Source organism: Pecten maximus, unplaced genomic scaffold (genome assembly GCF_902652985.1).
Source record: "Pecten maximus unplaced genomic scaffold, xPecMax1.1, whole genome shotgun sequence".
Taxonomy (NCBI): domain Eukaryota; kingdom Metazoa; phylum Mollusca; class Bivalvia; order Pectinida; family Pectinidae; genus Pecten; species Pecten maximus.
This window is the reverse complement of record NW_022979206.1, coordinates 1-14,005: the sequence shown is the minus strand read 5'-3', so window position 1 is coordinate 14,005 and position 14,005 is coordinate 1. Positions and strand designations below refer to the sequence as shown.

The window sequence follows — 14,005 nt, the reverse complement described above, 5'->3', positions numbered from 1 at the left end:
TTTACACTTGTTGTACCGGTGATATCCTCCTGTTTAACACCTGTTTTACCGGTGATATCCTCCTGTTTTACACCTGCTGTACCGGTGATATCCACCTGTTTTACACCTGCTGTACCGGTGATATCCACCTGTTTTACACCTGTTGTACCGGTGATATCCACCTGTTTTACACCTGTTGTACCGGTGATATTCTCCTGTTTTACACCTGCTGTACCGGTGATATCCACCTGTTTTACACCTGTTGTACCGGTGATATCCACCTGTTTTACACCTGTTGTACCGGTGATATCCACCTGTTTTACACTTGTTGTACCGGTGATATCCACCTGTTTTACACCTGTTGTACCGGTGATATTCTCCTGTTTTACACTTGTTGTACCGGTGATATCCACCTGTTTTACACTTGTTGTACCGGTGATATCCTCCTGTTTTACACCTGTTGTATCGGTGATATCCACCTGTTTTACACCTGCTGTACCGGTGATATCCACCTGTTTTACACTTGTTGTACCGGTGATATCCTCCTGTTTTACACCTGTTGTGCCGGTGATTTCCATCTGTTTTACACTTGTTGTACCGGTGATATCCTCCTGTTTTACACCTGTTGTACCGGTGATATCCGTCTGTTTTACACCTGTTGTACCGATGATATCCACCTGTTTTACACCTGTTGTACCGGTGATTTCCACCTGTTTTACACCTGTTGTACCGGTGATATCCGTCTGTTTTACACCTGTTATACCGGTGATATCCTCCTTTTTACACCTGTTATACCGGTGATATCCTCCTGTTTTACACCTGTTGTACCGGTGATATCCTCCTGTTTTACACCTGTTGTACCGGTGATATCCTCCTGTTTTACACCTGTTGTACCGGTGATATCCACCTGTTTTACACCTGTTGTATCGGTGATATCCTCCTGTTTTACACCTGTTGTATCGGTGATATCCACCTGTTTTACACCTGTTGTACCGGTGATATCCACCTGTTTTACACCTGTTGTACCGGTGATATCCGTCTGTTTTACACCTGCTGTACCGGTGATATCCACCTGTTTTACACCTGCTGTACCGGTGATATCCACCTGTTTTACACTTGTTTTATCGGTGACTTATTGTGCCCGTTGTTACTCTGGACTTATTACACCCCTTGTTACTCTGGACTGGACTTATTACAACCCTTGTACTCTGGACTGGACCTATTACACCCTTTGTTACTCTGGACTGGACTTATTACAGCCCTTGTTACTCTGGACTGCACTTATTCCACCCCTTGTTACTCTGGACTGGACTAATTACACCCCTTGTTACTCTGGACTGGACCTATTACACCCCTTGTTACTCTGGATTGGACTTATTACACCCCTTGTTACTCTGCACCTATTACACCCTTGTTACTCTGGACTGGACTTATTACAGCCCTTGTTACTCTGGACTAGACTTATTACAGCCCTTGTTACTCTGGACTGGACTTATTCCACCCCTTGTTACTCTGGACTGGACTAATTACACCCATTGTTACTCTGGACTGCACCTATTACAACCCTTGTTACTCTGGACTGGACTTATTCCACCCCTTGTTACTCTGGACTGGACTAATTACACCCGTTGTTACTCTGGACTGGACTTATTACACTCGTTGTTACTCTGGACTGGACTTATTACACTCGTTGTTACTCTGGACTGGACCTATTACACCCCTTGTTACTCTGGATTGGACTTATTACACCCCTTGTTACTCTGGACTGGACTAATTACACTCGTTGTTACTCTGGACTGGACTTATTACACTCGTTGTTACTCTGGACTGGACCTATTACACCCCTTGTTACTCTGGATTGGACTTATTACACCCCTTGTTACTCTGGACTGGACCTATTACACCCCTTGTTACTCTGGATTGGACTTATTACACCCCTTGTTACTCTGGACTGGACTTATTACACCCCTTGTTACTCTGGACCTATTACACCCCTTGTTACTCTGGACTGGACTTATTCCACCCCTTGTTACTCTGGACTGGACTAATTACACCCGTTGTTACTCTGGACTGGACTTATTACACTCGTTGTTACTCTGGACTGGACTTATTACAGCCCTTGTTACTCTGGACTGGACTTATTACACCCCTTGTTACTCTGGACTGGACTTATTACAACCCTTGTTACTCTGGACTGGACCTATTACACCCTTTGTTACTCTGGACTGGACTTATTACAGCCCTTGTTACTCTGGACTGCACTTATTCCACCCCTTGTTACTCTGGACTGGACTAATTACACCCCTTGTTACTCTGGACTGGACCTATTACACCCCTTGTTACTCTGGATTGGACTTATTACACCCCTTGTTACTCTGCACCTATTACACCCTTGTTACTCTGGACTGGACTTATTACAGCCCTTGTTACTCTGGACTAGACTTATTACAGCCCTTGTTACTCTGGACTGGACTTATTCCACCCCTTGTTACTCTGGACTGGACTAATTACACCCGTTGTTACTCTGGACTGCACCTATTACAACCCTTGTTACTCTGGACTGGACTTATTCCACCCCTTGTTACTCTGGACTGGACTAATTACACCCGTTGTTACTCTGGACTGGACTTATTACACTCGTTGTTACTCTGGACTGGACTTATTACACTCGTTGTTACTCTGGACTGGACCTATTACACCCCTTGTTACTCTGGATTGGACTTATTACACCCCTTGTTACTCTGGACTGGACTAATTACACTCGTTGTTACTCTGGACTGGACTTATTACACTCGTTGTTACTCTGGACTGGACCTATTACACCCCTTGTTACTCTGGATTGGACTTATTACACCCCTTGTTACTCTGGACTGGACCTATTACACCCCTTGTTACTCTGGATTGGACTTATTACACCCCTTGTTACTCTGGACTGGACTTATTACACCCCTTGTTACTCTGGACCTATTACACCCCTTGTTACTCTGGACTGGACTTATTCCACCCCTTGTTACTCTGGACTGGACTAATTACACCCGTTGTTACTCTGGACTGGACTTATTACACTCGTTGTTACTCTGGACTGGACTTATTACAGCCCTTGTTACTCTGGACTGGACTTATTACACCCCTTGTTACTCTGGACTGGACTTATTACACCCCTTGTTACTCTCGACTGGACATATTACACCCCTTGTTACTCTGCACCTATTACAACCCTTGTTACTCTGGACTGGACTTATTACACCCTTTATTACTCTGGACTGGACTTTTTACACCCCTTGTTACTCTGGACTGGACTTATTACAGCCCTTGTTACTCTGGACTGGACTTATTACACCCCTTGTTACTCTGGACTGGACTTATTACACCCCTTGTTACTCTCGACTGGACATATTACACCCCCTGTTACTCTGCACCTATTACAACCCTTGTTACTCTGGACTGGACTTATTAAACCCATTGTTACTCTGGACTGGACTTATTACACCCCTTGTTACTCTGGACTGGACTTATTACACCCTTTGTTACTCTGGACTGGACTTTTTACACCCCTTGTTACTCTGGACTGGACCTATTACACCCCTTGTTACTCTGGACTGGACTTATTACACCCCTTGTTACTCTGGACTGGATTTATTACACCCTTTGTTACTCTGGACTGGACTTATTACAGCCCTTGTTACTCTGGACTGGACTTATTACACCCGTTGTTACTCTGGACTGGACTTATTACACCCCTTGTTACGCTGGACTGGACTTATTACACCCATTGTTACTCTGGATTGGACTTATTACACCCCTTGTTACTCTGCACCTATTACAACCCTTGTTACTCTGGACTGGACTTATTACACCCCTTGTTACTCTGGACTGGACTTATTACACCCTTTGTTACTCTGGACTGGACTTTGTACACCCCTTGTTACTCTGGACTGGACTAATTACACCCCTTGTTACTCTGGACTGGACCTATTACACCCCTTGTTACTCTGGACTGGACTTATTACACCCCTTGTTACTCCGGACTTATTACACCCCTTGTTACTCTGGACTGGACTTTTTACACCCCTTGTTACTCTGGACTGGACCTATTACACCCCTTGTTACTCTGGACTTGACTTATTACACCCCTTGTTACTCTAGTCTTATTACACCCCTTGTTACTCTCGACTTATTACAGCCCTTGTTTCTCTGGACTAGACTTATTACACCCCTTGTTACTCTGGACTGGACCTATTACACCCGTTGTTACGCTGGACTGGACTTATTACACCCGTTGTTACGCTGGACTGGACTTATTACACCCATTGTTACTCTGCACCTATTATACCCCTTGTTACTCTCGACTTATTACACCCCTTGTTAATCTCGACTTTTTACAACCCTTGTATCTCTGGACCTATTACACCCCTTGTTACTATAACCTTTACTTATACGTGAAAAGAGTTTAGGTGTTTGGCTGACTGTACTGACAATGAATGGTCAGTTGATAATTTAACTGTGTCATAAACACCCGTCGGGATATCTCAATACCACGGAAACAGAATGAAGCATACTCAGTTATGTACTGTCACACTTCATGGTTCTGATATACTTTGAAAATATACGCTTGATAGTCCAAGACTATATTATATGCAATTTAAGCGTTTTCTGCTGTTATCGGAGAATCTGTGCATGAATAGCTAACGTCAAGTGAGTATTTTGTCAAAAACTAGTCTGAATATTTTAGAAATACGGCAAAATAACCAATGGATCTATCTTCGCTTCGATTGGAAAATCGGCAAGCTTCAATGAGGTGAATACAAAGGTTCGCTCTGATTGGTCAAAAACGAAAAACTAAATATATTTTCACTTTTATGTTATATTACAAATAATGTAATTTGTAAATACCACTGTATACATGTTTATGGAAAAGGGACTTTTATAAGTTATACAAAACTTGTGTCCAATTTCTTTTGAATATTTTCGAATAAAATTTGTTTCAACAAAGCCGACAACTGTTTTGCACATTTACACATATTTACTAGTGTAAAGAAGGAACGGAGCCTTAAAATAAGGCCAGATTACAGAATAGACATAGTCTGGATTAGACAGAGTCAAACTACTATAAATAAGATATATAACAAGTTTGTTTCATACACAAACAGAAATTGAAAACTTAATATTCGAGCTTTCCAATAAGGGGTGGAATGGGTAAACGTCTTACCCGTCCCTGTACCTAACTTCAGTATTAGAGTATATTGGACGAAATCTCGCGCTACGAATTTGACAGGTGATTTCACTAACTCAGCCTATTTTGGGTATTGAGCTGATTTCAGCGGTCAGAACACTGACACTCGGCTATTGTACTTTTTGGTTGACAAAAGAAACAGACGTTTTCGAAATCTCGCAAATTAAGTTTTCAATTTCTGTTTGTGTACAAAACAAGCTTTTTATAATACCATTCATACCAAACTGATGAATCTGATTTCTAGTACTATAAATTAAGAGCGATTTTGGGACCAAAGTATGTGACAGGTTTAGACAAGTAGACGGATTGGAGCCCAGTTGAGACAGAGTCAACTGTACATTAAACAAAAAGGCAGTTAAATTCGACTTAATTTTATTAAATGTTTATATATATATCTGGCACTTGCACTCAATAAAGAAAGCACATGCAAAAGATATCAAGTTATACCTGATAAAATATAGCCGCAAATTACATAGATATAGTTATTATCATATAGTAAGCATATTATGCTTTGTATGCTCACATCAAACGACACAAGGGTAAAAATATCACCTTGATGTCATAATATATTACGTCACACGATTGTTTCAGCGGTATATATATATATATATATATATATAGGGGATAAAAAGAGAAAGGAGGAAGGAAAGAAGATAAATAGTACATATCTGTAATATACATATATATAAAATAACGAAAAAACAAGACTTTGCCGCTGTATAAAAAAAAAAAAAAAAAAAAAGACATATATGGAAACAAATCAGTCTGATAGGAAAATTAATTGGAGGGTTTCCGCTTATTGCTGGAAAGCGGACATAAGTTATTACCAGGAGTATCTTTTTCAGGTATCTGTCTGGAGAATTGTCATTATAAAGGCCATTTTCAAGATTCAGGCACACGGACGATATCAAATGCTAGAGGAGAGATAGAAAAGGGGAAGAAAGAGAGAAAGGAGGAAGGAAAGGGGATAAATAGTACAAATCTGTAAATAAATAATAATATAATTCTGGTAAATCAATTTTTGGACCACCTAATGATATGTATTTGTTTTAAGAAAACAATTGATAACACTCTAACGTTAAAGGTTGGTTTTCATTTTCAAAAGCGACCTGAATTCTACTCCATCACAAAAAATGAGTGAAATTGAAATTTTCCGGTCGTCGAAAGGATATCACCACAGAAAACCATTTTGCCATTTTTGTGAACAACCTGAACAAATATATATTCATCAATTACATGTTAATAGAATACAATCATTAAAGCAAAAAGATTAGCAGTCAGCAGTATGATCCAACATTCACTTAATGCTGTTACTGAACACTAGTTTTCTTTTAAGAAAATTGGCACTAAATTTAAAAAGCACAACCACACTAATGCATTGATTATTCATAAGTTGAGACAATCAAAAGCCTACCAACAACGGCGAGATGGGAAAACGAAGTGCGACTTCTTTCCCTTCTAAAGCACAGACACTACGGACAAAAATTACATAAACGTACACTCAGAAAATGTTAAGTTCAAATGATCAAAAATCGCAGCACCGTATATGATAACTACCAACAGAATTACAATTAACGATATTCAAGACGCAAGTGTATCATTACCATTTTACAACACCATAATTCTGTGGCCAGTTATTTTCGCTCAAAAGGAGGGAACTGGATTTAAAAAGAAATTATTTTGGTGATATTGATAAACATTTTGAGTCCACAATTTTCGCTGATACTGTTTCCATAGTCAAAGATCTAATACATTGTATATATATTAATCATTCAGTAAAGTTGATATCGGTGCTATTCACAAAATCGCTGTTAAGATGCATTCCACATCACAACAGAGTAAATATACTATACCAGCGATACCGAGATGGTACAATCAAGTACAGTCAAAACTGCTCTAACGGCCACCTTGAATAAGCGGTCACCTCCGTTAAGTGGCCAGTCTGTGGCCGCCCGATGGAAACACTATATAATGAACGTTAAATAAGCGGTCACATGTCTAACGCGGCTAACGGCCACAAAAATCTGCCCGAGTCGTTGTATCGTCCTGTATTAAGCGGCCATTTTGTCCTGAAGTAGACATCCGCGATGATCACATGATCGATTTCCTTTGATATGAAAGCAAACATGTTGAATTGTCTTATATCATGTGAACATTTTCAAAAACATGATAGCCAACGCCTTAAATAACTATTCAAGTACATTAATGTACAAATATACACAATAGTGTGAATAATCATTTTAAATATTTGTTTCCTATATTATCTTTCTGAGATTTTAATATATATTTACATATTAATAATCAATAATGGACATAACATAACGTATATCAATACATTGTATTTAAGACTAGATATTCATACTAATACAAATGGATCTATCTAATATGTTTTATTAACCACTATTTACACTATCTAAAAATTACGTTGTTTAATTTAACAACCAGAGGGTCATGACCCTTAACCGTCATCCGACAATTGATTCATTATATATAGAAAGCAAAATTTAAGCAAAGTTCACCTTTTGGAGCCCCACCCCAATGGCCAAGTGGTCACACCAGCCTCATTTATATAAAATAGTATTGCCCTTACCAAATGATGTTTCACACCAAATTTGGATGTAATCCACCGAAGAGTAAAGACGGAATAGAGTTTGGGTCACACCAGTCTCATTTATTAGAAATGTAATTGCCCTCCGTCAAGGATATTTCATCCCGAATTTGGTTATAATCCACTCAAGGTTTAAGAAAGAGTATGGTTTTAAAACAAACTTAAGCAAAGTTCCCCTTTTTGAACCCCGCCTCTCTGTCCCCAGGGGTCGGACCAGATTCATTAGAATATAACTGTCTCCCCCAATGATGTTTCACACCAAAAGAAATAAGGGTACATCATATTAATTCATCTGCAACAATTATTGTAACAAAACACAAAATAAAAACAGTGAAATAGTGCACTCGACTATGTACACAGGCACTCAAACAGTCAGTATAATTTCTGTATTTTTCCAAAAGGAACCAACATCCACGTTCAAAAAGTGATGGCAAGGAAGCATCCTGTATACGTCATAGACATGTGTAAAAATTGATGAATTTCAAAGGAAGTAGGAAATTTCCCAAAATCACTAATTCTCAGAAATCATCAACAATGCTAATTACTATATAATATTTTTACTCCCACGAAAACATTTCCTTTAAAATGAGAAGAAAATGTATTTGATATATTCCAGAACTTGCTCCAGTTTGACTATAAACTTTGGAGCAGCAATAAAGATATTACATTAACTTCTTAAAATCTAAAGTTTCTAACTCTAAAATACACACTCACATTGATATGCCCATTATGCGACTAAACTATTTAACAAGTTCGATTAAAATTGACCTTATAACGTTTGAGCAACGTTTCTAAACGTAAAACTTAAAAGTGAACTGGTGACGCAGCTGTCATCGGAAAAGCAACACAGCAGTCCTGCATTCACGACATTTCGTCACACGAGACATAAATGTTTGGATTTACATTTAGTGCGAGTGCAGGTTTCCACAATTCAACGTCGAACAGTACGTAACAGATAATGTCCAGTCCACCCTGTTAAGAAATAGTATGCTATTAGTCTGTATTAGGCCTAGTCACTTCATCATTCGTTGCACACTTAACTTTTTTTTTTCTAATTGAATAAGTCAGATATATGTCAGGACTTTCCTACTTAACTTTGTAGCTATTTTGTTTAATGCATATAGAAAAGTATCAGAAGTTTACGATTCGGAGACTAATACCTCACACTGAAACTTACTCCAACCGCCCGAAGAAATATATAACTTTTTGTTTCATGAAATTTTCATACATTAACTCACATTAATTGTTAACTTGAAAGAATTCATCATTTTTTGTACTAGCATGTTGAAGACGTGTCTAGGAAATTAAACTGTGTGTAAACTGTATCATCAATCTTCATGCATCATGTTACATCAACTATTAATGTTTAATCTTAGTATCTGTAAAAACTGTAGTTATTTTTTCATGAATCTATGATTACTTATAAACATACTTACATTGTCCTCCCATCGTTTACCAAACGTCCTGCATACGCTGAAACAGATCGTTCAATTCGGCTTTCAATTCCTCTTCATGGCTAATCTCTTGATCCTGCAATAGAATGTTTCATCACAAATGTATTCAGTTTGAAATAAGTACACACCAGCATGCAGAGGCAGGTAAATATTTAAAACATTTGACCTTAAAAGTAAGAAGTCAAGATTATTAATTGAAACAATTTGATTTATATTACTATGCTTATTTACCAAATACCCTGACACTTAGCCTCTAGGTTACCGAAAACAATTCCTGCAAAGAATAAGATTTCACATTTGATCCCTGCGACCGTTAGAGATGTAGAAAAACCTTCCGTTCCAAAGTGCTACACTTTTATAACTCGATCATGCCCTTTGAAAGAAATAATTGCCTTCTATACGCCGATTCACGTTGATTTTTAATATACGCACATCAAATATATAATTGTCCAATAAATAAGATACTTCCGGGTATATATTCTTAGTCTGGTATAAGACAAAAATTGATACTACACATCCTTAAAATCTACATACAAAATGCGTCTACCTGTTTTGGATGTCTCCTCTTCTTTGCCTTTAGTTTCTCAATCTTTTTCAACTGATGCCGTATTTCATCTATTCGTGTAGTAGGATCGAGAAGGGGTTGTCGAGGTCGAGAATGTCGAATGGTCTCGTCATGTGTGTCCAGTTTCCCGAGGAGATTGCGCCGATCATCTGACGATACGTCAAATGCTTTTGGTCCAGCCCATGTAAATCCAAGGTAGAAATATACCCTCTTCTGCCACAAAGACCTCCGCCCGATTGGCATGGACGTTGGGACCAATAATGTTTCAATATTCCCTGACCTCGTTTCAATATTGATCAGGACTTCCAATCCATCATCAACCAGAGTGCCTTCCAGTCGCTTTAGTTTATTAACGACATTACGACCCTCCCAGATTTGATCTCGGTTGAAATAAACAGCATTATGTCGACTGTGCAGTTCTTCATAATACACAATTTCATCACTGGTTATATCTTTGCCAAGGAAAAACAGGGTTGCTTCCTTTTGTCTATGTGGATTTCTGTCGTCCCTTTGACGGGGATGCTTCTTCAGAAAGGCCAATTTCCATCGTCCCATGGCATCACGAAGAGTTCCAATAGGACAAAGATCTTTATCTTTTCTGTTTTCAGTTGGCCAATGAAACATCATTAAGAACAGGAATATCTCCATGTAGACATGGCCGCTCTTTGAGCTACATTCAACATCATACAGTTGCTTTGTAAGTCCCAATATCTGAGGAAGTTTGGACGTGACACTTTCTTTCTGGTAGATGATCCTTCTAACAATAGAGACGCTGATCAAAATTATAATGTCGAATGGTTCAGGGCATGAAGAGGCATTCTTCATTAAGTGATCAAACATGATATCCAAAACTCGCACATTGTCACCGATCTTTCTCCTTATCCTCAAAAGTGTTGTAAGTGATCTTCCTCCAAGCCTGCGGACTCGTCTTCTTCTGAAATCAGCGCTTTCTATTCGAGAAAGATGTGCTGGTACTTCATCACTTTTTTCGCCGAAAATGTTATCGACACTTTCCTGTAAACTAGCCAATTCCTCTAAGTAGACATGTTTATCCCTGACAATATTTATTGAGCTGGTACCTCTCAGCTGGGCTGATTTTTCTTCCATCTTTCGCATCGCTGTTTCGGTATAGCCATGTAAACGTTTGAGAACTTCTCGGCTTTCATGGTTTATACTGGCAAACTCTGGAGGCTGAAATTTGCCGTCAACAATGTATGTATGCAACATACTGTCTTCAAATGGTGAACATTGCAATATTTTGACTAACAAAATTATTAGCCTCACCTCGCCAAAATAGCCTGCATCATTTTGTGAAGCATGCTTGTCATGTTCACTTTCTATCTGTTCTCTGTGGAACTTTTCAATGCCTTTCATTGCTACCTTTATGATGTCGCATGTATCATCTACTGACAATGTATCATCAGCTAGCATACATGTTTTGTATTTTTCAAACAGTTGGGTTTTGAAAATTTGACCATATGTATCCCAAAAATAGGAATTGTTGGGTTTGATTTGTGTTGCCTTGATGGCAAATTCTGTAGCTTTTTCCCAGTTTTTACAATGAATGTAAAGCCTTGCAATATGTTGAATGATTCTAGGGTCATCTGTTATGGTAAAGCCTTTCTGCAAAGTTTGAACAGCCTTTTCTGAATCTTCTTTTTGGAGTACTTCAGTGATTAGTCGCGAAAACTTCTCCTTTTTTCCGTTTTCTAACACCTCTCGTTTCATCAGTAAATCGTTGACAATGCGGATAACTTGATCAACTGATCTGTTCTGGCGATTGAAGACTCGTGACTCCAAAAACTGCAAGAGTGTTGAGCTAATACTTCTATGCGAGTTTTCCTGTAGATATTTAAATATCTCGCTGGCAAATAATGGGCTTACTATGGACAAAGCCTTCAGGTTGCTACCTTGACCGCTCCTTGCAGATATGTTCAAGAGAACCATTAGTTCATTGCTGAGTTGTGTCTGCCATTGTCTCTCACTTTCCTGGAAACGGTGTTGTAGTGCTAATCCATAACTCAGGACTTTGCTTTTACCCCCTTTAACCTCCATGAGAGCATCGAATGCACTGATTGGAAGCGGTTGAAAGTCTATATCGAAGGTGTTTATCAGTGACAGATAAAGCAGTAGATCTTTTTCTTCTTTTGAATCAATACCATCAACGAACTGCTTTACAGTACTTTGGATGTAGGAAAAGTTGAAATTTTCTTTGAGAATATTGAAAGATATGAGCAGCTTCGGGTCAATGCCTTCGTCTTTCTCAAATCGGTTTTTCAAAACACCGGCCTTCTTCTTGAACCAGTCAAGCTCCTGTGTATCCAATTCCTGTCGAATCAGAACGGTTTGTTCTTTAATGTAGTTTCGAGGGAGACGTGTTCTGCGTGAACAAACTAAAAGGACACAGAATGTGTCAATTGGTTCATCAGATCGTATCGATGCTTCTCTTGCCCTTCGTTGCAGATATGACTGCAAATTAACCAAGATCTCTTCGTCACAATTGTCGAGTAGGACCAATGGAGGACGAGGAGAACCAGACTCTTCGTAATTCCGTAGCTCTACTATTTGGTCGCATGTTTGATCTGTGATTATTCTTGCGACGCAGCACCGATATTCTCTTCGTAAGTCCCACAAAATCTGTCGAGCTGTCGTTGTGCCTCCAGATCCGGGTTGGTGTATCAGTGTAACCACAGGAACTTTGTCTTCGTCACTCTTTTGTCCTTGTAGCGCATTTCTGACACATTTCATCAAACTGTCATGTTGCGATCTCCGACAAACGTGATCCTCTTTATACCAGTAGTTCCACCAGCTTGGATCATCACCATGATAGAACTTCTCCTGTACTTCTCTGTAGTGCTTCTCTGTCAGAATTTTGTCCTTCAATATGTCACTGTTGTCGCATTCTTGATGACTTAAGATATCCAAGTCACAAAGTTCATTCCTTACTCTATTTCTCAGCGAGCAATATCCTCCATTTCCAAGTGGTATTTGACAGGCGGAATCTTGGAGTGGTCCAACAACTTGTTGAATCATCTCATTTACTTGTTTCCATGGCATTCCTATGATGCATCTCTCGTTGATTATATTTTCGTCAACGCTATTTCTGCGAATCAGTTCGGATACCCAGTTGTTTGCAATATCCTCAGAAGGTGCAAACAAAATCCATTGTCCATGGAATTTTGAGAGGACATCTTCGGCAGCCTCAAGCATGACATCATAGTTTTTGGAAAGCAGCAGAAAAAAGGCTATAGCTCGTCCAGTGGGAATGTCGATGTAACAATATCGTAATGCTTCCTTGAAGCCCTGGCTTCTTTTCTGTTTCCAATCTAAAGGACCCATATGATCCCGTCTCATTCGGTCATATCCATTTGCAAATACCCATGTCTGCATATAAGAATTCCGTAGATCATCCATCAGGCGACCATGTTTTTCAACATCTTTTTTATTTTCTTCACTTTCCTTATCAAAATTATCTGTTGTCACTATTTTCAACGCCTGTTCTTTTGTTTCCTCCATATAGTGGTGTAAGGATCCTGGTTTGGTTGAAGAATTGAAATCAAACACTGCATAAGGTTGTAAAAGTTGTACAAATTCGAAGCAGTTTTCGGTTATTTCCTTCTTCGCGTTCTCGTCACATTCACCAATAAAGATAACTGGGTACGTTTCTGCTCTAAGTTTTGATTCCCCACATGAAAAGATGTTCAAAAACATTTGCCTCAAATTTTGTTGAGCCTTTTGATGCTTGGGTTTATCTTCTTGTTTTTTGCGGTGGTCATGAAGCTTTCTTTTGATACGCATGTATTGACGTTGTTGTTCTTCGTTTTGTTTCTCTGGTATGACACTGCCCTCTTTGAAGCGATACAGGATAGGTTTGATGGTTCCTGCTACATTTGTTTTAACGAAAATGGCGTCATCTTCCAAAAGAGCAGCGTGAGGTATGACGTCAATTTCAACTACACAGCGTGCAATGTTTTTACCTGATTCAGCAACATGAATGAATTCAGGAGGCCGAATGCATTTCCAAGCAATTTCTATCTGATCTTCAAACATCTTCTCTCTCAGGAATCTTTTAATTGTTTCATTGCATATGTTCCTGTCAGTTGAAATGCCAACAATTTCTCCTTTCAATTGATTGTTGTCACTCACATCCTTAACTGATTGACAGC

At 39.0% G+C, this 14,005-nt stretch overlaps 1 protein-coding gene across 1 annotated transcript; it reads right to left on the bottom strand.

Annotated features, from left to right (window-relative positions):
• Nucleotides 1–5,567: 5,567 nt before the first annotated feature.
• Nucleotides 5,568–13,993, bottom strand: LOC117318336 (sterile alpha motif domain-containing protein 9-like; the record flags this gene model as incomplete). The annotated part of the gene is given in 3 exon segments (XM_033873337.1): nucleotides 5,568–8,792; nucleotides 9,257–9,350; nucleotides 9,822–13,993. Coding segments are annotated over 2 exon segments (4,250 nt in total), but the record flags the coding sequence as incomplete, so codon positions are not given.
• Nucleotides 13,994–14,005: the final 12 nt, after the last annotated feature.